At 40.1% G+C, this 27159-nt stretch overlaps 1 protein-coding gene and 1 long non-coding RNA gene across 7 annotated transcripts in view; one reads left to right on the top strand and one right to left on the bottom strand.

The window, feature by feature from the left end:
• Window positions 1-5879, top strand: part of LOC135263761 (teneurin-4-like) — a 243476-nt gene extending 237597 nt beyond the window's left edge. For all 5 annotated transcript variants that reach the window (XM_064352121.1, XM_064352122.1, XM_064352123.1 and 2 more), the window contains one exon: window positions 2565-5879. In XM_064352121.1, coding sequence (XP_064208191.1) covers window positions 2565-3323 — 759 coding nt within the window. In that variant the 3' untranslated portion in view covers window positions 3324-5879. The remainder of the gene's footprint in view (window positions 1-2564) is intronic.
• Window positions 5880-11177: 5298 nt separating this feature from the next.
• LOC135262415 (uncharacterized) lies at window positions 11178-15491 on the bottom strand. 2 transcript variants are annotated; one of them, XR_010332228.1, is made up of 3 exons: window positions 15255-15491; window positions 14983-15095; window positions 11178-11592 (listed from the first exon to the last, which is right to left on the bottom strand). It is a non-coding gene; the product is annotated as an uncharacterized LOC135262415 (long non-coding RNA). The 2 variants fall into 2 exon arrangements; XR_010332227.1 differs by lacking the exon at window positions 11178-11592 and adding an exon at window positions 12876-13001 and having other exon boundaries at window positions 15255-15487.
• Between the last annotated feature and the right edge of the window lie 11668 nt (window positions 15492-27159).

A 27159-nucleotide genomic window follows, 5' to 3' on the forward strand; every position in this document is an offset into this window, starting at 1 on the left:
TCACTCACCCTTTCTCATTCTTTCTCTCTCATTCCCTTTTTCCTCCCATTCCCCCTTTCTGTCTCTTGCCCACACTTCTTTTTGAGTGTGACCAGCAGAAAAACAGTTGGAGACGGCCACAGACAGCACAGACGATTCATTGCCCCAGAATCATCTGTCTGAGCCCTCGATTCCCCACCCATTTCCATGCTTGGTCAATGCATTTTCTCTTACATTTTATTTTTCACTGTTCTAATGGAGCTTCTGCTCTCTGTGGGGGTATCACTTGTCAAGGAATATTAGAGATGATGATTCCTCTCACCCCTGAGAACACAATGTCCACACAAACCTCACGTCCCCCTTCGGAATTGCTGAAAACACTTAACAGCTGGTTTCTTCTTCGTGTTTTTCTAATTCTGTCGAATGTTGTTAATGTTGCCCATCATTTTGATGGGGTTTCATATTCTCACGAGCACACACACACACACTGATTCTGAGATGTCATTCTTGTAATAAATGAACAAGTTTCATGTTCTGAGCATTTTCAGATTGCTAGTGACACTCATTTTCAAATCCTGGGTAATGAATCTTGAAAGAACAAGGGGCGTGCAATGGCCACGCTGATCCTTCACGTGCATCATAGAATCTTCCAGAACAATATTAGATGTTGTCATCAGTTCAGCCCATTACAAATGCAGTTGTGGTAATCGTATTGGAAAAATTAACTTGAAAGCTAATGATTTTAAGTTAAAGAAAGTCTTCTAAGTAACAAAAAATGTTTTTGTGGTCTTCTTGAAAAGCTTAATTTTGCGTACAATATGCCCTTATATAAACTAAATGTGGATCCAGAGTACAATTATTGTGGTCTGGTTTGGGGGTTGAAAAAGGTTGTCCTGGAACAGCATTCAGTTTCATTAATATTGAGGCCATATTTATATTTATAACATTCTCGATATAGTCTACTGTAATGTTTTTCTGAATTTCCGGTTGACATAGATTGTGTTTGTAACCACGGCAACCTGTGGTAGTAGCGAACAGTGTGCAAGTGCACGGTTCATCTCTTTGAAACATTTGCGTTAACATCTGGAAAAATCGTACAAATACCTTTATTGCTTATTAATTCGTAATTATTCATGCTGTGAATCTGGCTGAAAGGATCTTGCATTAATAGGCTGCCAATTATTTTTTCAGCGTGGGGCAATTGCTGTTTATCACGGCCATTGCAGTCTAGACATGAAATTAGTAACAGGCAGGTTACCAAAGGGATACTGGCAAGCGTTTATTTATTATCTTATTTATCATATCAAAGAAGCCGTCTAAGCCGAGCATGAAAGAGACGGGAGGCTTTTCACATGCGGGGCGAAAAATATCGGCCGAGGCACTTGAATTTGGTCTTGCGTTTCTAACCCTTCACATGCTGTTAAATAAATCATGACCTTACTAGTGTTATATCTTGTGTTAATGTTTTATTAATAATACTAATAATAATAATAATAATAATTTCTATAGACTATACACAGACACTAAATATGCATGCTGATGCAAACACAAGACAGACAGTGTATGAGACTGCATTAATTCAATTGGAATTGGAATTCAAGTGGTGGGGAAAAGAAGATACTTCTCCCTTCCCTTGGTGCATCTTATATTTGAGTCAGCCAAATACTGAATCCATTTCTTGGTTGGCGAATATGTATTCCAGTTTATTAATCGAGGGGGTGTTTTGAATTTGGAGCACTTCCTTCGGCTGCCAAGGGCAAATCCCGTGCTTTTATATTAGCAAGGGCTCGGTGCCGCAAAAAAAAGAAAATGGCTAAAACAAACAGATGTAATAGGAGGGTGGTGGCCTTCCTCTTCAGCAAACGGGAGAATTCTCAAAGGGTCGCGTACCTCATGTGGCACAGCACGCACCTGTCTTGACATGAAAAGAATGGATAATTTCTCATAGCTTGGGCGGGGAAATATTAAACTTTTGAAGTGTTAATGGAGCAGCATGGTTCTTCCTTGGGCAGAGAGGAGGAGAGCGAGGTGGTGAAGCTTCAGAGAACAGAGACGCTCCCTGCTGCTATTCGCCTACTGAAGCGTGCTATTGGGATGCGTAGCGTACACTGGAGAAACAGAGCGGTGGGAGACTAGGAGTGTGGAACACTGTGGGGACTTGAGAGCTGGCAGAAGGGCTAGCACGCACGCAGCTAGCAGGCCGTGTATAGATACAGACAGTGTACCAGTGCTTTAGTGCGCCCGTTAATGAATGTAGTGATTGTCATATGCTGAAGAGCGCATCTCCTGTTCACCACTCCCATGCATGGTACTGGAGGGTGAGGATGACCTGGGTTTCTCTTCCTGTTTGTGCTTCCTGAAAAGCTCGATGTGATGTGGGAGATCTCTACATCTCCGGGGGGGCAGTGAGCTGGCGCTGGAGGTGCGATGGCATCCCAGTGTTGGCATTCAAAAATTTGTTCTTCGTTTTGCCACTTGGAGGGGGGGAAAGCACAGGAAATGTTTAGGTGAAGCAGTATGGGTGTCACTAAAAAATGATTTTGGGGATGTATGGGATGATGGCAGTTTCTCTCTCTGTTTTGCAGTCAGTGCTGGGGGCGCAGTGTGAGGTGAAGAGACAGGTGCGGAACTTCGTGAAGCTGGAGCGTTTCGGCCAGATCTACTGGGCGGCCAGCGCGGGGTGCATCCAGGCCCCCGGCCGGATCCTCTTCGCCTCGGGACCCAGCATCTTCGGCAAGGGCGTGAAGTTTGCCCTGAGGGATGGCCGGGTAGCGGCCGACGTCATCAGCGTGGCCAACGAGGACGGGCGTCGGGCAGCGGCCGTGCTCCACGGCGCCCTCTACCTGCAGGGCCTGCACTTCACCGTGGACGGCGTGGACACCCACTACTTCGTCAAGTCGGGCCCCGCGGAGGCCGACCTGTCCCTGGTCGGCATGACGACGGGGCGGCGCACCCTGGAGACGGGCGTGAACGTGACGGTGACGCAGGTGAACGCGGTGGTGGGCGGCAGGACTAGGCGCATCACGGACATCACGCTGCAGCACGGCACGCTGTGCCTGAACACGCGCTACGGCAGCAGCGCCGACGAGGAGAAGGCCCGGGTGCTGGAGCTGGCCCGGCAGCGGGCCGTCGGCCAGGCGTGGGTCCGCGAGCGGCAGAGACTCAGGGAGGGGGAGGACGGGTCCCGTGCCTGGACCGACGGGGAGCGGCAGCAGCTGCTCAGCACCGGCCGGGTCCAGGGGTACGACGGGTACTTTGTCGTTTCGGTGGACCAGTACCCCGAGCTCTCGGACAGCGTCAGCAACATCCACTTCATGAGACAGAGTGAGATGGGCCGCAGGTGACACGGGTGCGAGGACAGGCCCCACTGCACGCGTGCGCTTGTGCAAGATGGACACAGACAGCGTTGAGGACTCTTTGCCAAAGACAGCTGCTTATGTGGCCACTCTATTTCTTTCTATGACTCCGTTTTAAACTCTTTTATTACTGCTGCGCTGTACTTAACAAAGAGTGCCCAGTTTTACTTTACGCTTGTGTTTGTTGTTAGTTGCTGATGGACAGTCATTCTAAAGTACGACTGCTAGAGAGTGAAACTGGCAACAAACCTTTTTTGCCCCGTGTTGGTAAAATGAAGAAAATACTTGGCAAAGGGGTGGTGGGAAAGGTTATGAGGTACGTGGTGTAAATCACAAACCTGTTCCATTCCACCTGATCAAGATTCAGCCAAGGAGGTGCCTTCTCTTTCCCTCCTTGCATTTTATACTTGAAAACCCACAGTTGAAAAGCACACATACACACACGTACATTTACACACACGTGCACGCGCAACCACACACACACACACAAACACACACACAGACATACATGCTCATGAACGCATTCTTCTACACATACTCACATATATATGCAGAGACACAGACACGAACATGCGTATGCGTACATACATGCACAAGCACTAAAGGGCACATGATGTGACATGGAACCCATCACCTTTGCTGTTCTTCTGACCTGGGTCCACATCCCTGCTGGTTTCAGTAAGTGCTCATTTCCTCTGAATGTTTTTTTGTAATAATGGGCAGGACTTTACCTACACTCCTACATACGTAGACTCACCCACTCTCAAAGCTCCCAAGGGCTGACTTTCACTTTGCCTGAACATAAATGCAGTGTCTTTAAAAGTTGACCAAAATGGAGAGTGTGTGGGTAGCCAGGTGTGGTACCAGATCTGCTTGTGAAGTATCGCTTTTATGAAAATCATATTTATTTTTGTTTTATTTGTTTTTTGCCCCTTTGCCACATAAGAGAGACAATAGCAGAAGCATTGTTCATATCATACTGTGGTCACTAAACAACTCCTTTTAAAGCAGGCAGTAGCCAGAAAATACTGTTGAAATCATTATCTTGTATTAAAGAGCTAAAGGTACTTTACTCAAATGGTTTTAGATTTATTTTGACTTGTTTATATATATAACTACAGTATAAGAAATGTGAATTAAGCAGTGTGAACTATTGTCCCATTTATTGCTAACTGTTGTACTTGAAAAATGTTAAAGGCTGTTTCCACATGTGAAATAACGTACAAACATGTTTGGAAAACTGTTTTATTAATAAGAATGTTTTTAGAAATGTGGAACTTTAAGTGTACAGGGAAGAATTCTACTTGTTTTAGGTCAGCATTCATAATGTCTTAAGTGTTTTTCTTTTCTTTTTTTTGGGGGGGGGGGGTTGTTTTTGTTCTTTTTTGTGTTTTTTCTTTAATGTGCTTTTACAGAAAACAGAATTTCTCTGTGTCTGTCTCAGCTCTGACTGGCAGAGAAGCTGTCTGAGAGAGAAAGGGGAACGCCAAATGGCAAATGTAGCACGGCACTATCATAAAACTTATATGCCTGTTTTTTTTTTGTTTTTTTAACATGTGGTCTGCAGGTCTGTTGAACTGTACTGCAGTCAGTTGAAATGTGAGTAGCCTTACCTCTGGTCCTTCCCTTGCACATACTCACTCCCAGATCAGTCCAGCTGCCTACGTTTCCCACAGTGGACAATGTTCTGTATACTTTCCCTTTAGGTGTTTTCACACAGTCAGCGTGTTGCAGTATTTATGCCATTACATATGTTAATTACATCTGAATCGGTCTTCAGGAGACCTGCCAACATTTCAGATATTGCACCCGGAGTACACGAGGGCCGATCTGTTTTGGGATTTCTTGCCAACTTCTGCTTTTCATTACTTAATCAGTCCAATCATTTATTTCGTCTGACATTTTTGATAAAGTCATGGGCTGCAGCTGCAGACTGCACATGTCCTTGCTGGAACTGTTTTACAGTGGTCCGATATAGGAGTGGATCAGCACTGGCGTATGCAGCTATTCCAGAAATTAACCATTAATAATCATGTTGCGACAAAAACACATTGCGTGAACAAATTGGCCCTCCAGGAATGAAATTGTTCAACCCTTTGTAACACCTTTGTCCACATCCACGGACATCTAATTAGCACTGGGATCTGATTTTTTAAAGTCTAGGAATGCCCATCTATCATAGGTGTTGCTCGTTACTCTGGCGACCATAACCCCATTTGAGGTGGAATTTGTTTGCTGTTGCAATCTTTACAAAGTGAAAAATGGACGGAGCAAATAAGCATCGTTTGAAATTGTACTGAGAACTGCCCTGTTGCAACACAACCCTTTTTTATTCTGAAGTTTAAATCGTTTTGAGGATTGCTCAGTTTTGCTTTTCTTTTTTTTCCCTCAACACTTGTTTCCAACACTGTATTCTTTGACTATGTAAATAAGAAAGACCTGCTGTAAATAAAATGCAAATGTAGATGCCTTCTAGAGCTACATTGGTGATCCTGTGTAGTCTTTAGTTAAAAAAAGAAATAAAAATAATATTTTGTGTTTGTATTATCTTGCTGATGATTTTGCTACAGTACTTACGATGATAAATCCAGGGGGTTTGCGCTTTCACTTCACTTTTATAATAATATTTTCACTTTTAGCGCAAGTTGTTAATTGACTCAGACATTTGTATGTGTAATGAACGATATTCAACTTACTTACCAAAGTCTCTGACAAGGTGGCTTTACAGTGACTGGCACAGTATAAGGTCAGTATGGGGTTTGTGGTTTAAACCAAGAAAATGCTCTTCAAGTAACTCCAAGTCAGCTTGCACATGCACAATGTGTGGTATATCTGTGGGGTTTTTTTCAGTAGAATTTGTCATAAATCCTTCCCATTAATGCTGTTGTCCTGTAAGTGACTTATGCAGCTCCTTTACTATTCACAGCCAACATCCTGACAGTGCATCATATAGTTCAACTACTCAGTTTGCTGCTGCAGAGGCTACCTTGATGAGCATTGACAAGTTAGTGTCTCCACGCAGTGGCTAAAGCAATTAGCACTGTGGAGAAGTAATCTGGGAGAACTTGTCAATTTCGCCTCACTCAAGTGGACTCGCTCTTTGCTCCTAACACTGAACATTTACCAAAGAGGACCTATCTGGGACATTAATGTATGTACATAAATGCCTGACAAATGAATATTCCTGCCAGTGTCCTCCGTTGTGAATGTTCACAGATGTACTCTATGAAATTTTGTCAGGAGGAAGAGTAAATGTGCGTACATTTACAGTAATAATAAAGTTTTCTGTTTAATTATTTTTTATTTTGGTATAAACAGGCAGCCTAACAGGCATTGTTAATATGCGTCCTCCACGTAAACACAACATTGTTCTGGTTGTAATTATGCTTGATAATTTCATTTCTGGCAGGTAAGTTGTGGGGCTTTATTTGTAATACAATTCATTATAAATGTTGTGTCAACTGGTCATAGAAGCCATATAAACTAATCTGGTGACAGTAACATTCACCAGGCATTTTTGTAAGACTTTGGCCTTCATGCTTAACCACGCATTTCCTCCAGGTTTGGTAGTATGTCATGCTACTTGCGCCCCTCATTGCCATTTAGAATATATTTGTGCCACCTGGCTGACAAGAAGAGTAAAAATCAGTAATAGTGTATGACTCGATCAAGAGGGAATTTGCAGTCAAATGATGAAGTTCTATGTGACTGTTTTACAATAGAATGGCTAATTACTTGTCCCATTACAAGCTCAAAAGCATGTAAATATGGGAAACTGTAATAGGGTTAATTTGGTAGCATGACATTACTTATTCACTGTGTGCTCACAGCAAATGTGAGTATTAATATTATAATCATCATTGTCATTCTATTGTTGTGATTCACAGTTTATGCTCTCAAACCAGGGCCCATGTGTGACTAACACTTCACTGGCAGCATTTAAGAGAAGTCCATCAGGTTGCAAATCATGAATCTTTCACACAGTCCTTTGTACAAGATTGTTTGCTGCTGCAGCAATATGACCCATTCAGGGGACCACTTAACGTCACTGTCCGTACTTCAGGCCATCCATTGTGACAAATTATCTGTCAAGGCACTTGGGTGGCTACTTATTTAAGCCTTCATATAGTTTGATGCCACCCACTTTTCTTTCCAGCACTCAAGGAGGAAGACAGGAAGTTCGCTTAAAAAGCTGCAGGAACGATACTACAAGGTAGGTAGAAGAGTCCTGTTTCAGCTGCTGGTCAAAGTAATGTTGGAAGTGGATGTGCCTCCCAGATCCCAACTCATACAAGCCTCTATGCTTCCCACATTACATGCAGGCCATCCCTTCTAAGAATATCAAGAGGAATCAGAAGCACCTGAACCACCAGCTACATATGAAGCAGACGGAGCCCTGTTTCAGCTTGTAGCAGGAAGGCCAGAATCCAGCATAGGCCTCCTGCATTATATTCAATGCCAGTGCACCCTGACCTCCATCAGTGGGAACCGGTCATCAGAGACTCTCCATCCAGCTAGAGCACTATATTTACAGCACCTACTGTCTTCAGCCATTCCTCTCATGACATCACCCAGAAGGATTTTACATCATTTACCAGTCAAACGATAAACATAATCTACAAAATTGTGCATGTAGATTTCTCTAGTGAGTCCAAGACGATTAAGCTATATTTAATGGTTCGGAAACTACCAACCTGCATATTCACCCATGTCATTTTATGGCTAATGTTCTTCTTGACAGAAAGAGCTCGATGGGCTCAATACAAAGGCCAATGCAGTAACATCAGGACCATCTCCACTGGCTCACCACAAGGCTCAGTGGTGTCTCCTGTGTCATTCACACTTTACACAGATGGCTGCTGGAGCAAATGCCCTGAGATAATACTTATTGAGATAACTTTTAAGTTAAGTATATTATTAAGTATTCAGTTGACATAGTGATTGTGGACACCTCCAACTCCGAGGAAACACTCCACACTACTATCACCCAGTTCTAACAATGTTGTGATGCAAATCCTTTAGACTTGATTGCAGAAAAGACAAAGGACATGGTCGTGGATTTCAGAAGAGCATTTATCCTCCTGACGCACCTTATTAATGGCGCAAAAACAATAGAAAGAGTTGAGGAGTTGAAATATCCACTAGTCAGTTTTAATGTTGTTTAGTTGATTTGTCCCATGACAGTAATGCAGGCCTGGTTGGTAAGCAAGCTCAGTTTAAGATTTACATTGGGGTGGCAGCAGTAGCCTAGCATTATGAGCAATCACATCTGGCTCGGCTGCAATCACTCAGCTACGAGTGTATGCAGACTGGAGTCTTGGGTGTATTACAGTAGGTTATTTGATCAGCTGACTGAACTTGGTCTCATAATAAGAGAGAAAAAAAGGCTTGCCTCTTTCCTTCAAACCCCATGAGTTACCAATGGTTGATTCTGAAGTTGAGCTGCCAGAAAATCTATTATGCTCAGTGTTACGTTCGCGTGTGAGATGCGGGCGTGCGTTTTTCTCCCCTCTTTCGTTCTGCTCTCTCTCTCGGTTGCTGTCATTTCCGCAGGAGTCCGTGTGCCACCCTTCGTTATTCCCATTGGTCATCGCCGCTGTCAATCATCAGAATTCTCCCACTCGTCCCCCCCAACTCGCCAATCAGCTCCCTCCTGCAATCATGTCTTCTCCAATCACGCCTCAGCTCTCAATTTAAAATATCCCCATTTCGTTCCTGCAGGAGTCTTCCGTTTCCTCATTTGTGCTGTGTGTTTGAGCAAATGGTAAATTTTGTGTGTTATATGAGAGAGTTCTGTGTGTTGTCTAGATTTTCGTCCTCCCTGGTTCACTTCAGAGACCAGTGTTAGGTAAGTTCCGGGGGCCCCTATACACGTGTTGACAGTGTATGGTAAGGTCTCTGTCTAAGCACATTAGTTTAGTGGTGGTGTCGCCCCCTGTATTTATGACTGCTGGTCGCAGTTAGGTTAGTTAGACAGGTTTTGTTTTCTGTATTGTTATTTGGTTAGTTATATTTCAAATTCGTAGTTAGGGGATTGTGTTTGTTATTTTCGGCAACACTCTTTTTTTTTTTTTTACTGGTCTCGGTTGTGTGTCTTGGCGTGTTTTATGTTTGGAAATGTGTGTAAATACTTGTAAATAACCCTACCACCATCACAGTAAAATCCCTTTCACCGTAGTCCGCCTTGTGTGTCTCTCATTGTTCTCACAAGAAGGCTTATATATTTCGTTACATCTCCTGGTGCCAAACATCATTTTAAATATTGCACCCTTAACCCCTAGAAGGGTCATAACACTCAGCTATATTTTAACATTCAAGGCTTGTATTGCGAGCTGTCGCACTGAAGAAGTGGCATTTTCGTCATGGACTTTCATACACCTGAGCCGTTTGGTAACTTTGTGACTGGCTGTGTGCTAAAGTGGGAGGAGAGCCACTGATGAGGTGTGTCAGTCAAAATCAGGCATCACATTGCAATTTTAGTGTAGCTCATTGAAATTTCCTGTCGGTCTAGTCTGCGACTGCCATTCAACGATGTTCGTGGATCAATTAAATCGAAGAAGCAGGAAAAATGCATGGCTTTCCTTTATTGTTCATTGTCTTTTTTATAATATATTTTATTATATTATAAAAAATTATATTATAATTTTTTATAATTTTAACTCCTGTATTTATTTTTATTTTGAATTGTTTATGACTGTTCTTATACTGCATTGTGGTCCCTGAGGTAGGGGAGAGTTGCTAGATAAATGTGACATGGTCAATAACTTAATTTAGGCCAGTGCAGCTGAAGTATCCATTTCAGGTTTGTACATGTGCAATTCAATCCTCTACCTCCTCCCAAAGTAATGGAGCACTGTGATAATGCTAATTTCCAATTACTGATGGCCAATTCGAAAGGTCATGTTTTTTTACTTCATTTTTCGATTTTTGGTAGAATTTATGTCTGTAGCTATTATATCTGCTGGCCAGTTACTAATCATGCGTGAGGTGTAAACCAGTTGGAAATTCTGATATACCCATCTATATGTATATTTTCTATTTACTTTCTATACGTGCATGTTACACTGCAGGTAAAGTTAGTTTTATATTGGGATATTCAGACTTTCGGCTTCAATAGTTCACAAAAAAAACATCCAAATAAGATAATAACACTAAATTCTGAACCCTGGCAATGTAGGCAGTCAAATACAACCTTTTTTTTGGAATTATGCTTTGAAAATTAGAAATTAGATCTCTATGGCAGTCTGTCAGTGTATTTAGGGACCATATAAAAAAGTACAGCAACAAGCAATTTAGGGGATTCAAAATGTGAAAAGCTTTCGATCAATGTGAATAATAGCTCTGCCCCTACTACATTCGGATAAAAAAATCTATAGATTCTCAACTGTGCAGTAGAGAGCGTTAAAATCAGCTGCACATACAATATATTGTACATTGCTTCCCACTGACATTACAGCTCAGATTGGGAAATGTTATCTTTGTTTAATTTTGGTCAGATTTTTTTAGGAAAAAAATGTAATACTTCTCATGCGTGAGGAGACTAGTGCAAAAACTAACACCACATGTCAATGGGCCCCCATTGGCCATACTATTGCTTTCAGATTTTGAAATTTCAAACTGGGTTTTTTGTTTTTCTTTTTAGGAAAAAAATTCTATCAAGGCATATTACAGGCACAATGACAAAAAGCGCTAAAATGTGCAAAACAAGACAAAATGGAAAAAGTAGTTGAAAAAATAGAAAGTGCAATATTTTTCTATTTAAAGAAGTAATTTATTCAGTCACGGACCACACACAAATTGATTACATTTCACCCAGACATGCAAAGACAAAGAACAAAAACATGCAGTAGGCTATTCTTTTATTGCCCATAGGTATGAATGTGAGTGAACAGTGGCAGCCTGTCCAAGGTGTATTCCTGCCTCTCGTCCACTGCATGCTGGGATATGCTCTATCCCCAACCCCCTGACCTTGACCAGATATGAGTGGTTTAGGAAATAGATGGATGGATAGATATCATGGTACTGTCTCTTCTTTATACGGAGGAATGTTTGCTGTATGCACCTCTCTTCATTCTTGCTGTATCAGTCCATTTCTAACCCTCTGATTTCTTGCATTGGCATTTCAAGGTTATACTTCTGGGAACCCTTTTTTCATAAAGGGAATATAGCCAGAAGGCATCCACCAATTACTGTTGGCTTTGTCTTGTTTGTTGTTATCTACATCAAGTCCATGTTTGGTGCAGCTCTTCTCTGGTTCCTAAAAGAAAATTTGTGACACCAACATTTCATCCATATTTTATTATCCCTGGGATTTTATCATCACGGGGACCAAGAAGCAGATGGAAACCCTAAAGATCTGGTTCCATGTGTTTCTCCTTCTCTGTCTTGTTGGGCTTAACGTGAAAAATTGAGAACAATGCAGAAATGTGCTACTTCAGCTCCATAACAAAGTTGGTGCCTGCAAATCAGGAACCTGGCCCATGGGTGGGGTCTTCCATGAAACTGGTGTTCATTAAGCCTGGTAATTAATACAGTTATGGAGCTAGGAGTTCAGACGAAATAACCAAACCAAACCAAAAAATATCGGTGGCACTCCAGGACCAGATTTGCCTTCCCCTGTCATTGAATACATTTTTAAATGCATGTCCTCTGTACTGGGAAGCTTCTTTCACTGCTATACATATCTGCAAAAATTGAATTAACTAAATCATTCTATCAATTTTTGTGAAATTTAACCACAATGTAAGCATAACTGTTTACCTATCTGGAAATGTTTTGTTTAGTAAATAATCAGGGAACTGCAGGAGTATTTTCACATTTTTATTAATAATAATTTTTGTTAAATTATTTCTAGTATGTATTTGGCCAAGATCTACTTCCACAAGGCCAACTGTAAATAACATGCACTCTCTCAAATAATGAAATAATTCTCTATTGCAGAATGAGTATCAGTTCCTGATTCTGGTAATGGGCTCAAGGCATATGTGTATCCAAAACTACAAAACAACTCAAGTAGTGCCTATTTCTGAATGACCCTGAGCTCTTTTGGAAAAGGTCAGCCACACTTGAATATTGGCAGCTTTAATTCCGTTTTAAGAGGTGAGTTTCAGCAAGCAGAAAAGGGAACCTTGAAATTGTGAAGATGAAGCAACTCTCCTACTGAAAGATACTCCATAATTGCATTGGCGGTGCTCTTTGTTGCACCGTTACATGTTCTATTAAATATGAGCTTTCCAAACAATGCTGTGCCAAACAACTCCTCTGTGTTAATCAATACAGTTGAAATGTGTGCAGGGCTGCCTACCTGGACAGCTGGGGCTTGTGGCTGAGAGAATATGTTCACCTAAACAGTAAAGGATCAGGTACGACTCTCCCTCCTCTCCTCAACCTAATTACACTGCCACACAGTGTGAAGAATTGCCTGGGGCATTGGAACCCTGCCATTGTCCTCATGTTACTGAAGTTTGGATTGACACCCTGAGTGCAGCTGTGAACTTTAGCTATCAACAAGTAACTGCACTGCTTTACAAATAATACATGTTCAGGCTCTACGATATTTAATAAGACAATTTTCACTTTGGTTTGCGAGTGTATTAAACATGCATGATACCGGTGCAGAAAGTCAGCAAAATGCAAAATGTCTTTGTTTTCCATGCTTCAACAGATCTACAGAGAAAGGAAAAGATAACCTAAAAATGTAGAAAGCCACCTCAGTACCAGGCATCAAAAGCCGCCGGAACTTTTAGTCCCAGGAACTACTTTTCAAGGAACTAAAAGGTTCCTTCAGCCCATTGTTGTCTGCGTTTCCACCGCGGTCTAAAGTCCTGCGAAGATTAGGCAAATTAGCCCACTGACGTATGAAAAAGCCACGTTGTCGTCGGTCCATCTGTCCTATGATTTCTTCTGTAATCCCATACTACCACCGAAGTAGCCTACATTATTTTTTAATAACCGGGACAGCCCGGAGGGGTTTATTCCACTTATACACAACGGGTTACCAACAATGACTATATATGGTTACTTTTGTATTTATTGATTTTTATCGATTTAATCACCTGAAATTGAAATATTCTTCCGCAGCCGTTTGGGCATATTTTACCGTTGTCAAGCAAAACTGTCGTTGGTAGTTGAACTTGGACCGTTGTTATGCAACGAATAGGATATAACAGACCAATAGTCAGATTGTAACTGTTTTATATATCCTCTCAAACACATTCATTATGTTTTTATGCGAACATCCACTTTAATGTCTTGACATTCGAGGCGACAGAATGCATTCACATTCCACAAATAACTGGCAACAACAGCAGAAAACATGCACACGTTGTAAACAATTTGCTGTTGAATTGATTACTTTCTTATCGTCAATTCAATATAGGCTAATCGCAAAATTACAAGAATAGAACGAAAACTCGGACTTGCGTGAAAATTCAAATTAGCAGTGGTACAGCCACCGTTTGCTTTCCTTCAAAAAAGTTACTGCTAGCCGAGCAGCGAAGTATGCCCTCCAGATGCGAACCATGCACCATAAATTAGTCCATAGTCTTCCTGGTCTTTTTGTGGAATTGAAGAATGGCAGAGTAAAATTACGGCAGTCTGAAAAAGCAAAAGGGACGATTACTAGAATTAACCTGTTATATACAGGGGCGACATAGCTCAGGAGGTAAGACCGATTGTCTGGCAGTCGGAGGGTTGCCGGTTCAAACCCCGCCCTGGGCATGTCGAAGTGTCCTTGAGCAAGACACCTAACCCCTAACTGCTCTGGCGAATGAGAGGCATCAATTGTAAAGCGCTTTGGATAAAAGCACTATATAAATGCAGTCCATTTACCATTTACCATTTTACTCTGACAAAAGGTCCGGAAGGTGATTTCCAGTTTGCTTTTACTGTATCACCAATGTAAATTACGCATAACTACCGCATACCTCACATAACTGTATCAAACGTTTTGAGTCAATTACAACGGGCTAACAAAGAAAATCCAGAAGAAAATATTGAGCAACCGAATTAAACCGTTTGAATGTTTTGGTACTTAATATGCTGTCCCAGCACGAATGCTTAGCATTTTATAAAACTAATACTAAAGCAAGAAAAGAACAGAAGAGCACACGTTATAATTTCAAGACGTTGGCAGGCTATAACCAAAAGTAGGCTACTGCGCCGCATAACATACAAGTTTGATTTCAAGTTATTATGAAAACATACTGGTTTGCGGCTGCAGATTTTTTTAAAATGGCGGTTGGACTAAACAAAAAAAATGCTGCGAGTACTCGACCAATCAGAAATGTTCAGCGCTGCAAGCTCCACCCCAAAGGTTCCTGTACTTTTGGAAAGTACTACCCCCCGAGCAGGAACTTTTTGGGGGGTAAAATAAAGCCTCCGGAACTAAATTTAGACCCTAGTTCCTGCAGTCGAAAAGGTTCCTAGTTCCGGGGTAAAGTTCCTGCGGTGGAAACGCGGCTAAAGACAGACATTGGTAACCACAGGAGACAGGACACATTTGAGTTCTTCCCATTCCATCAGACTTCCTGCTATTTACAATGCCTCCTATAGTATTAATCAAAACAGTCACCACCAGCTGTTTTTCTTCAGTGTGGGCACATTTAGGATGCAGTTATCTTGGAACTGGAAAAAATAAGCTACGTACCTATGGACTGTGGCTGTGGAATGTTGGGTAACCCAGGCTGTCCTGTGCAGAGGAGAATACTCCGTCTTCAGCCTGGAGGCATTACCCGAGGCCTTTTTCCAACATGCAATTAACTGAATTCACAGATGCAAATGGGTTTCAGTCATTTAAAATAAAAGCTATGGTAACTTTTTAAAACAACACCAGAAATGATTGTGGCTAAATATGACCAGTAAACTCATACTGTGATAGTATTTTGTCTTAACAGGTGAGCAGAAAGAGAACACACAGACCTTACTTAATAAAACATGCAGTACTTCACCACCTTGTGTCCAAGGTGAGTTCAAAGTTAGTTTTCTCCAGGAGTGTTTGTTTATTGAGCTGTTTTTTTCCATGCCCCACAATTTTACAGGAGCCTTAATTGCCTTTTAATTGGTTTCTTTTTCCCCCAAATTAGCTCAGCCAAAGTTCTTCCAGGTTTTTTATTCCTTCTAGAAAATCTACTGTAGTTGAAGCACTGCGTGGCAACCTGTTTGTCAGAATACAAAGGATTGAATTGATTGATTGATTGATATGCAGTGCTAATGACTCAAATTCCCCTATAAGCCACAGTGGTTAAACAGCTACCTGGAGTAGGGTCGTCCTCTCTGCTCTGATGTAGAGAGTATAGCTCAGATAGTTTGCTAGTGAAGCATAAGGCTGCGTTCACACCAGATGCATTTTATCCGCTTGAAAACACAAGATGCACTACCTGCGTTGAATTTATGAAGCCTACTCTACTAAAGGGTATACAGTGCCTTCAGAGAGTATTTTGTTACGTTACAGCCTTACTCTAAAATGTATTAAATTCATTTTTATTCATCATCAATCTACACACAATACCCCATAATGACAAAGCAAAAACAGGTTTTTAGAAATGTCTTAAATGTATTTATTAAAATTAAAAAACTGAAATATAATTTACATAAGTATTCAGACCTCTTGCTGTGACACTTAAAATTGACTTCAGGTGCATCCTGTTTCCATTGATAAAACTTGAGATGTTTCTACAACTTGATTGGAGTCCACCTGTGGTAAATTCAAATGATTGGGCATGATTTGGAAAGGCATACACCTGTCTGTATTAGGTCACACAGTTGACAGTGCATGTCAGAGCAAAAACCAAGCCATGAAGTCGAAGAAATTGCCCATAGATCTCCGAGACAGAATTGTGTGGAGGTACAGATCTGGGGAAGGGTACAGCATTGAAGGTCCCGAAAAACACAGTGGCCCCCATCATTCTTAAATGGAAGACGTTTGGAACCACCAGGACTCTTCCTAGATCTGGCTGCCCGACCAAACCGAGCAACTAGGGGAGAAGGGCCTTGGTCAGGGAGGAGACCAACAACCCAATGGCCACTCTGACAGAACTCCAGAGTTCCTCTGTGGAGATGGGAGAACCTTCCAGAAGGACAACCATCTCTGCAGCACTCCACCAAACAGGCCTTTACAATAGAGTGGCCAGACGGAAGCCACTCCTCAGTAAAAGTCACATGACAAAGTGAAAGAGTTTGCCAAAAGGCATCTAAAGGACTCTCAGACCATGAGAAACAAGATTCTGTTCTGATTCTGATGAAGCCAAGATTGCACTCTTTGGCCACAATGCCAAGCGTCACGTCTGGAGGAAACCAGGCACCGCTCATCACCTGGACAATACCATCCCTATGGTGAAGCATGGTGGTGGCATGCTGTGGGGATGTTTTTCAGCGGCAGGAACTGGGAGACTAGTCAGTATCAAAGGAAAGATGAACCGAGCAAAGTACAGAGATCCTTGATGAAAACCTGCACCAGAGCGCTCAGGACCTCAGACTGGGGCGAAGGTTCACCTTCCAACAGGACAACGACCCTAAGCACACAGCCCAGACAATGCAGGAGTAGCTTCGGGACAAGTCTGTGAATGTCCTTGAGTGGCCTAGCCAGAGCCCAGACATGAACCTGATCAAACATCTCTGGAGAGACCTGAAAATGTCTGTGCAGCCACGCTCCCAATCTAACCTGACAGAGCTTGAGAGAATCTGCAGAGAAGAATTGGAGAAATACCACAAATACAGGTGTGTCAAGCTTGTAGCATCATACCCAAGAAGACTCAAAGCAGTAATCACTGCCGAAGGTACCTCAACAAAGTACTAAGTAAAGGGTGACATTTCAATTTTTTATTTTTAATACATTTGCAAAAATTTCTAAACCTGTTTTTGCTTTGTCATTATGGGGTATTGTGTGTAGACTGATGAGAATAAAAATGAATTTAATCAATTTTAGAATAAGGCTATAACGTAACACATTGTGTAAAAAGTGAATGGGGTCTGAATACTTTCCAAAGGCACTGTACAATGGGTAAGGAGCTGGTCTTGTAACCTAAAGGTCACAGGTTCGATTCCTGGGTAGGACACTGCCATTGTACCCTTGAGCAAAGTACTTAACCTGCATTGCTTCAGTATATATCCAGCTGTATAAATGGATGCAATGTAAAAAATTTTTTAAAAAGTTGTATAAGTCGTTCTGAATAAGAGCGTCTGCTAAATTCCTGTAATGCAATGTAAAGGCACAAGAGGTGTGTACCTTTAAGGCACATTACAATAAAGGCATATTACAAGCACACTGAGAAAAGTGCTAAAATGTGCAAAACAAGACAATACAAAATGGAAAAGGCAGTTGTAAAAATGCAAAGTGCAGTATTTTTCTTCCTAAAGAAATAATTTCTTCAGTCACCACCACACACAAAATGTACAATGCCCACAATTATTCATTTGCACCCAAAAGGCTTCATCAACTTCATAACACGATTGCAATTAAGTAATTTTGTGTGATTATATTTGTGAATTTATTTTTGATACGCTTGATCAAGGAATTTGTATCAAAGCTTTGGTCATTCAGTTGCAAGACAACAACATATTCACTCAACCAACCAAGGCAATGCTCCCAGAACTAAGACGATGCTCTCACAGGAAAGTACAGTGGTGAAAGAGACTTACCATGCTTCGTTTACATCGCATTTTACAAAGAATGTATTCTGCTTGGTTATACTACTACAAAAGTTATACAACTTTTTGAAAACCTACTTCAGTAATTAATCATAAATTTCTATCCATTTATATTAAAATATGTAAGGAAAAACGACACTATTTTTATGCGCATTATCACAGCAAGGTAAATACAAAGCAAGGCTGTGGGAAAGAGGGACTGCCCACTGCTCCAGAGTTTGAGTCTCATTGGGTGCAACAGTTTTCTCCAGACCCTGGGAGCAGCCGGCATGCTAATGAAGGGAACGGGGAATTGTAAATGATCGCGTGCGCCGCCTTTGATGTGCAATCTTTAAAAAGGTCAGAGAGATGTCAGATTGGTTTCCAGTACCAATGGAGATGTCAGTACCCATCGGGGTCGGGGACAAGGAATGGGTGGTGGGGGGTGTTGCACACAGCCAGCACAACATTAGAGACCTATTTGATTTGACACGCTCCCTTACAAAAACAGATTAGAATAACAGGCACAAATTTTATGCTTGTCATTTTTTTCCTTCCCAAAGTAAAGTTTAAAATCTATCCAGGAGGTATGTGTTTTTTTTTTTGCGCATTTTAAAGAATATATTAAAAATGTGCATTTTATCCCCTGGCGTATTTATCTTCAATTTCGAAAGCCACTGCATGATTCTCCCCCGCCGACTACTACAAAGTACAAAAAGAACATTAATATCTAGTCTTTGCGCTAACATACACAACACCAACATCTTAGCTTATCTAATACCTTATTTATCTATTAAAATGTGATACAACCCGATAACCTCATACCCATTTTGGATATTGGCAGAAAATACATTTTATGTAACCTTTTGCAGGTCCTGAAAGCACAGGGAAGTTAAAAAAGGAAGCTGGGAGAGAAACTGTATGACATTAATTAGGAAATGACTGCTCGCCAGGCAGCTTGACTGGACGGGATAAATTTTTGCAACGGTAAACAAGAGGATAGACTCGGTGGAAGCACAGCTGCAAACCTACAGTGTGAAGGCTCTCACTGTGACAGGTGCGAACACACATGCCACCAACAGAAATGTCAGCAAAGGAGTCCTCAGGTCAAATGGACCGGGACAAGACCATGGCTTCACACATTATACAAATCATATTGACAGTACATCCAATACTTTTATTAGGGTAATTATTCCTAAGGTTAAATCTGTCTCAGGAAGGAGAATAGAAGCCCTATCCGAATAGCACTGAAAATAGCATTCTGTCTTGTACTTGCCCAGTGGCAAAGAACGACCGCAGACAGCCGTGTCCAGAGTGATGGATTTCAATGAGATGACAAACGGCGCATGACACCCACGGACGTAGCATCACTGTAGGCTGCAATCTTGGCCAAATTTGAACACTACTATGCGCGGTGTGAACAGAGTGAAGGGTCACGGTTTACGATTAGGGCAGCCTGTGCACTACGGGGGCATGCATCTTGAATTGCAAGCCAAAGCTGCTAGGATATAATAGCTTTTTATCAGCTGTATGAACTCAAAAGCAGATACACGCATTCAAGTAAATTGAATATAAGCGATAAATTGTTTTGATTAGGGAGCTTTTCACATAGTTGTAGCATAAATTTCTTGTTTTATATTTGTGATACAGAAAAGAATTCAGTGACACTGGCTCTTTAAAACTCTGAACACAAGTCAATGTATAGAACATGTAGATTTGATTGCCAGTAAAAAGTACCATTTAAAATATTTTCCTGAAGATGGCTGACGTACAGTTAATGTGTAGTTACTCTATTTTTAGTTTTACCAAAAAGATGCTGTAGAGTAGTTATCAAGTTTCTCTTGGGACATGCTTCAAATTCAGTCTTCAAAAAATAAGGTCACGAGCAGATTAGTGCATTCAGCAGCCTAGTAAGAATTGTATAGGCTTCTAATACATTTTGTTTTGTAGCTAATTCCTTGAAAATATGCAAGGATTTGTGAAAGAAAATAAAATATTTTGCCAAATGTTTTCTTTTTCAATAAAACCAGTCAAATTCACATTTTTAACTATGCAGGCTTTGTAGGCTCACACCAATTAAAATAGAAAATAAATCATAAAACATGCGGTTGTAACCACCATGAAAGGCTGCTTCAACTATTTTCTAAACAATGTGCAAATGTTGGGAATGAAGACAGTAAACATTATGTCAGTGATGACATGCTAATATTATGACTACCTGGAAACTATAGCACATTCCAAGCAGCCCACTTAAAAAAGAAAAATGTTACTGCCAAGTACTGAAAAATAAACTGGCCTGGTTAATATCACATCTGGCAATTGAGACAATAATTTCAATTTTAATGAAGGAAGCTAACTTGTAGATGACAAACTTGACATAAAAATATCAAGAGTAGCACATGCAGGCAAAATGAAACGAAAATTTAAAGTAAAATAAAGAAGGGAGCATCTGTGTGGCTTATCTGGATCAAATCCGTTTTGGATGTCCACACTCTCCCAATTCGGCAGTGGGGTTTGCAAATGAACACAGCTGTTGCGGTTGCAGTAATTGTACATTCCAAATTAGGGTGGGAATTGGATATGTACAGCCTCATGGTGCAGAATTTATGTTAAAAAGTAAAGAAATTAAGGCTATTACACAATCATCTTTAAGTAATTATGAATTTATTTATTTATATCATTCTTCTCATCATCATCAAAAAAACACTACGACGACATTAATGGTATAATAGTAGTAGTAATATCAAATAGTAATATCAAAATAATGTATTCAGATTAATAATGGTGTTAAAGGAGGGCTTGTGAAATCCTCTAAATAAAACCTGCTGCATTGGACCTATGCACAAGGTGTACTGGGTAAGGCCTTCTGCTCCCTACCAGGACACAACTATACACAACTCATTCCTGGTGGGTGCACGTCAGGTATATGTATAATCTTGTGCATTGCCCTGTGAGTTTCGAAGAAGAAAAAAATGGTCACAAGACAGGGTCTCCTGAAAAAAATTATAGTTTCACACCAATGTAACTTGGGCTTCATTATAATTGGCTTCAATTGGGAATTTTGCATTTTCCTATCATTTTTATTAGAGCTGTAATACCTCCCTTAACCTCAGGGTTGGTGAGCTTTAAAGTCCCCATACAGCAGTTTTACTTCCTATTTTAAATCACTCCTGAGTATCTACAAACTAAACGTGTGAAGGCTATTTGAATGAAAAATGTCTACATATTTTAGATTATTTATTTTCCATCCCCTCCCTCTCCCTAAATTGGACAGGCTGTTTTAGTTGCATATACTGTATTAGTATTAGTGAATTCACTATTTGCCTGACTGAGAACTCAGTTACCTGATTGGCTGAAAGTAGGCAATTGGTGACAGACCAACCCACACAGGCCTTCACAAAAGCAAAGTAATTTTATCTTTCTCACCTCAGTCCTGGCTACATTGGTTAGCTCACTGCAACGAACGTCTCACAATAAGGAATGAATACAATGTAGCCGGGGGTTAAATTGGACCAGAGTTAGCTGGAACTGACAGCTCTCCGCCTCCTTAATACTTCAGAATCCTACCAAATCCTTCAAAAGTCCAATATTGCAGTGCACTGCTTGCACAAATCAAAGCCGTTCTCTCAGTTCCCCCCGGGCACCTGTGATTAGCACTGTGTGATCGACAGACTGGCACTTGTTCGCAAATCGCTAATGTTAATAATTCAGTTCAAATCTATTATTAATACTATTGATAAAGAAGTTGTTTTCTTTAGTTAGTAGCATGCTATGGGTATAGGCCATTACAGAAGAAAAGCCCGCAAAGTGAGACTTTTATGAGCCATGGGTTCCCTTGGCAGATTTCTAATGTTTTTTTGCCCATAGGGATTTTGTTTTCTTCAGAAAATAATGTCTGCGGTTGATGTAAGCCTAAGCGAGTATCTCTGCGAGATGAATTACACCAATTCATATCTCAACCATGAATTTCTAAGCTGTTATGTGCTATAAAAAAGTAAGTTGCTAACAATTTCCAATATTGAAATTACAACAACGGTTGCATTTTAGCAACCACCACTCTAATTTCCATACTAGCTTTACATGCACGCGACAACGTTGTAATTTCAATATAGCAACATTAGACTATTATTTATAATTTCAACAACAATAGAAAATTATTTACAAATGTCTGACTTCCCTTTTGGATTTTTTCTGACTGTGTACTCACCAGACTAGTGCAATTTCCACAATTGAGGTACTTATTTCAGCCATTGATAACTGGTGAATTTGATTAAACTAGTGGTGTGTTGTTCGTGAATGATTTGTTACTTTTGAACAAATCTCTCTGAGCCCTTCCCATTGATGTGACCAAAGCAACAACAGTCCAGTTCCTGAACTTAAATGGTGGGGACCGAATCCGGGAAGGAACTGGACATTCTGATTCCTTGGGTCCAGGTTCGGAACCGGATTGAGTTTAAGACTAGTTGCCACAACTCTATTGGTGCTTTTCCACTACCTTGCCATGCCGGAATCCGTGCTCCCACTTTGTTTTGCTTTCTCCACTGCCAACTGACCTGTGCCGGGCCGCAAGTACCCGTGCCGATTTTAGCTACTATCCATGCTGCAAAATCAATACTGCAGACCATTGATTGGTCAATGGAAATCGTCACAAATAGGTCATCCCATGTTCATGTTTGTTCACCGGCATTTTTAAATACCACAACAGCAAGAGAGAGTAACGTTAACTAGTGAATTCAAATTACTTCTGAGTTATTTAAAGATGGAAAAAGAAAATGCATCAGATTGGACAGTCAGCGAGGTCTCTTTTTGCATTTTTCAAAATAACTATGGTTAATCCAAAACCAAATGCCGACCCAAAAGTACAGCATAGCTTCAAGTTCCTCCATTGTGTTGTCTGGTTGTGTCTCGTGAATATGTACGTCACCACCATGGCGTGCTCCTATGACGCTTTACTCCTCCCATGACTCCTCATGCCTTCACGGGTCTGTTGTGTAATGGAGAAGCGCAACACGGCACGGGTAGGATATGAATGCTTGCCGTCCTGTACCGTGCCGTGCTGGTCAATGGAGAAGCTCCATAAGTGTCTTCCTCCCCCTAATGCCTTCGTATTGAAATGACAAACTTGCTTGAGCAATTAGCAGACCTATAGAATTAAAAGCAACTGGCTTACACTAGCTGGTTAGCCCAGTTACATCTACAGGCTACAAGTAGCCTACTCTCTAATTTGCATGATGTAAATAAACTGTGACTGAACGAGGACATCAATGTATGGTGCAGAAAACCAACACAACGCAGTTACCCAACACAAATACACATATAGCCGAGGCATATCTGACAATCCCACTGCAGTAACGGACGTCACAGCATTCATTAGAATCCATGAATTACGGGTCATAAAATTAGGACAGCCACCGACTATGAAGATAAAGAATGTAAAACTAAAATGTAAAATCACAATTTTGGCTTGCTATTTTACAACTTGTTTGATCGACTATGTAACATTTGCACCAATAAAGCTTACAAATTCATAAGCAATTGTCCCACGGTGCTAATTAATGTGCTGTTTTTAATAAAATAGCCTATAGCCATTCAATTGTTATCACCAATCCTTCTGTTGTTTGCAAATTATTTAGTAGGTTAACTTGTGCCACTTATTTGCGAGCTAACAGCAAATGCTACTTGGGTGAATTTCAAGAAACATGCCCATGTAGGTGATTCATTGTTAAAGTGGTGGAATGTTTTGAAAATGTCTGTGAATTGCATAATAACAGTGCCGGTCTGTGCTAGGTTACTGTAGGAACTCACATACAAAGCACAGTATGTCACATTTCTTTCACTAGGAACTAGAGTCAGTGAACGAAGAGTCAGAAGTTAGAACCAGTCACTGCATGACTCTTGTTTTTGTTTGCAGGAGTCAAGATGAGAGCTGTAAAGGAACCGCTGAACAAATCCAGGAACAAATCCTTTTAGGGAACTGAGTCAAAAGGATTTGTGTCCTTGAATTGTTCATAATCCAAGAATTGTAACAAGTTGTTCATTTTTCTAAATTTCATGTTTAGAGGGATTATTTACCCACTTAACCCACAGTATATCAAATATAGCCATGAACAATAACACAAAGTGGTAACAAACCTTTTTGTGGCTTTGGTTTGTCTTTGAATTTTTCATTATCTTCCAGATTGTTAATTTTAGTGGCCAGGTATCCCCACTTTGACCAGTTAGAAGCCTATTGATTCACCTCAGTCTTTCATTTTTATCAGTTAAAAATAATTTGCCCTTTTGTTTGCATAATAGCACAATATGAACATGGGAATTTTATTCTTCAGGGCACACATAGCTATTTCTGACACAATGTGGTTTAAGAGGGTAAATAATTCCTCTAAATAGGAAAAGCACCTAATGAAGAAAAATTAACAACTTGTTAAATATTTGTGATTGAAATTGTGGTTGGAACCATCATATATGGGGTACTCCAGGAATGAGGTAGAAATCCACTTTCCCAGTACATAAATCAAAAATAGAATTGGCCCTAGGACCGAACCCTGGGGAACACCACAAATCACCTTTGTCAGAGAGAACCAGGAATTTCCAATGGTCACACTGAAAGTTCTGTTGTGCAAATATGAGTAAAACCAAAAATGATAATGATAAACATTCCCACCCAATATTTAAGACAATCTAGCAGAATATGATAATCCACAGTATTAAATTCTGCATTGACGCCTAAAAGAACTAAGATGGAAGAGTCCGCATCAGCGGCTATCAGTAGATCATTCATCACTTTCCATACAGAAGTTTTAGTGCTATGAAGGGCTCTAAAACTAGACTGAAATGTCTCATAGAGACCATTATCATTCATGAAAGCTGTCAGTTGATCAGCTACAATTTTTTCCAGGACTTTTGATAAAAAAGAAATCAGTCTGTATTTCCTCAATGTATTTGGAGCTAAGGAAGGCTTCTTAAGAACAGGTTGAATGACAGCATTTTTCAAGTAGGAGGGGACAGCCCCAATGTTTTATGAGCTGTTTATGATCACTAGTATATAAGGACAGACTAAGTCAAGTGCTTACTTGAGATATCTGGTAGGGAGTATGTCAAAAGCACAAGAAGAAGATTTAATCTTTGCGATGATATTAACTAACAGCATTTAGCTATTTAATTAACTATTTCTGCAGAGACCACTCCAAAGGATTCAAAGGGAGGGATCATAGTTGTTGGAACTGTCATGTCCTGAGTAGCTAGGGTAATCTGCGTTCTGATCTTTAATACCTTGTTAACAAAAATAATATACAGATGAGTCAAGTATACTGCATATTTGGCTAATTGTTAGCCTCTTCCATGTCTGGCAGCTTATATAAATAATTAGCAGCTATTTGTCTGAATTACAGCAGTTCTGCAAAGAAAAGTGGGCTAACATTCCTCCACAGCAATGTGAAAGACTGATATCAAATTATAGGAAGCATTTGGTTACATTTATTGCTGCTAAAGATAGTACAACCAGTTATAAATTTTAAGGGGGCAATTACTTTTTTCACATGAGTGATATGGGTGTGTAGTCATTTGTTTAAATAAATGAACGAAATAAAAAAAATTCAACATGTGTTTTATATTCACTCAGGTTCCCTTTGTCTAATACTGCATTTTGTCTGAAACCATTCAGTGTGACAATTATGCAATAATAGAGGAAATCAGGAAGGGGGCAAAATACACTTTCGCGGCACTGTTGATGAAATACTTCTTTAATCTAATGCTTTACTTTTATATCATTTTTCCTTCACAGAAAAAAAAGTATGTGTAAAAGTTACACAAAAAAAGTTTTGTAGCAATTTGCATTCATTTTTTGAGTATATTTAACCCCTGAAGTTGTAGCGGCCCATATCTATTGACTTCTATTGATTTCTCATAGACATTGCTAAGCAACAAGCCAGCAAGTCTATCCTCATGTGGCATTGTTGTAACATTGCATATAGAATGTAAATCTAACATACATTCCAATGACCTTGTTATGCACTTTCGTACATTGCTTTTGGATAAAAGTGTCTGCTAAATAACTGTAATGTAATGTACATATAGAATGGTATAGAAGAGATAGCACCTTGTTTGCACCTCACAAATGGTTAGTAACAAGCTGACATGAAGCCTACAGAAAATCAAGATTGGCTGAAAAAGGTTTATTTACTCATCCTTATTGACATGACTACATCGACAAAATAAGTAAATATTTAAAACATGACGAAACCACAACTCATCTAATCCCACATACATACCATTTTTAAACAAAGAAAACATGACCTTCCTAATTGGTTACTGGTTTATACATCTATCCGCAGTAAGCTCTTTTGAACCAATAGCCTTTTGTCCTGCAAATAGTGCAGATATTAGCAATTTATGCAGTTATTTATTATTGTTACAATTGTACTGCCCCTCTGTTACAACATCCCCCACACATACTTCTCAGTTGTAACAGACGGGACCTGACAAAGGACCTATGTTCGGGAGAGGTTCAGGTCATTTTTTAAAATAAATGTATGACTTCAGGCTCAGGCCAAGTTCTGGTTTGTTTTTTGTAAGTAAAATGAATTGTTTTCTGTTTTAAATATATTTTTATTTGAAGCAATGAACTTATTATTTTAACTCAAATATTGTTAATAATCAGCAAATACAGTGTAAAAGTTCAAAATGGTATCTACACAGTTGAAAAGTACTCCACCATAATAAAGTTGAATGTTATTATTATTCATGTATTATTGGGGAGTATTTTTTAGCTGCGTAGATTTTTAATTTTTACACTGTATTTGTTCAATGTTAGCAATACTTATTTGAAATGGGCACATTCTCAAAAATAACCAGACACTTATTACGAGTTATGACAGGGGAATTTATGTGCTTGCCTACCCGAGTTTAGAAACATGACTTGTGAATAACTGCTATGGTATGTGCTATCATCTCTGGGGAAGCAATTAAGAAGTGATTTGTTCACTGAGTGGGACTGCTTGGTCTTTAGATAAGCTAATTGTATTTCTTGTTGTGGTAGAGCTGTCAGTGACAGTTGTAGTTCAGAACCCAGGCAAACCTTCCTCATTAAACTTTTTCATGAAACTTCCATATTTTATCAGTTTTTTTTAAACAGAGGGCCAGCACAAAAAACTTATATAATCAATGAGTACTTTCTTCTTAACTTCATATTCACATTACAGTA

This window comes from Anguilla rostrata, chromosome 9, assembly GCF_018555375.3.
Source record: "Anguilla rostrata isolate EN2019 chromosome 9, ASM1855537v3, whole genome shotgun sequence".
Taxonomy (NCBI): domain Eukaryota; kingdom Metazoa; phylum Chordata; class Actinopteri; order Anguilliformes; family Anguillidae; genus Anguilla; species Anguilla rostrata.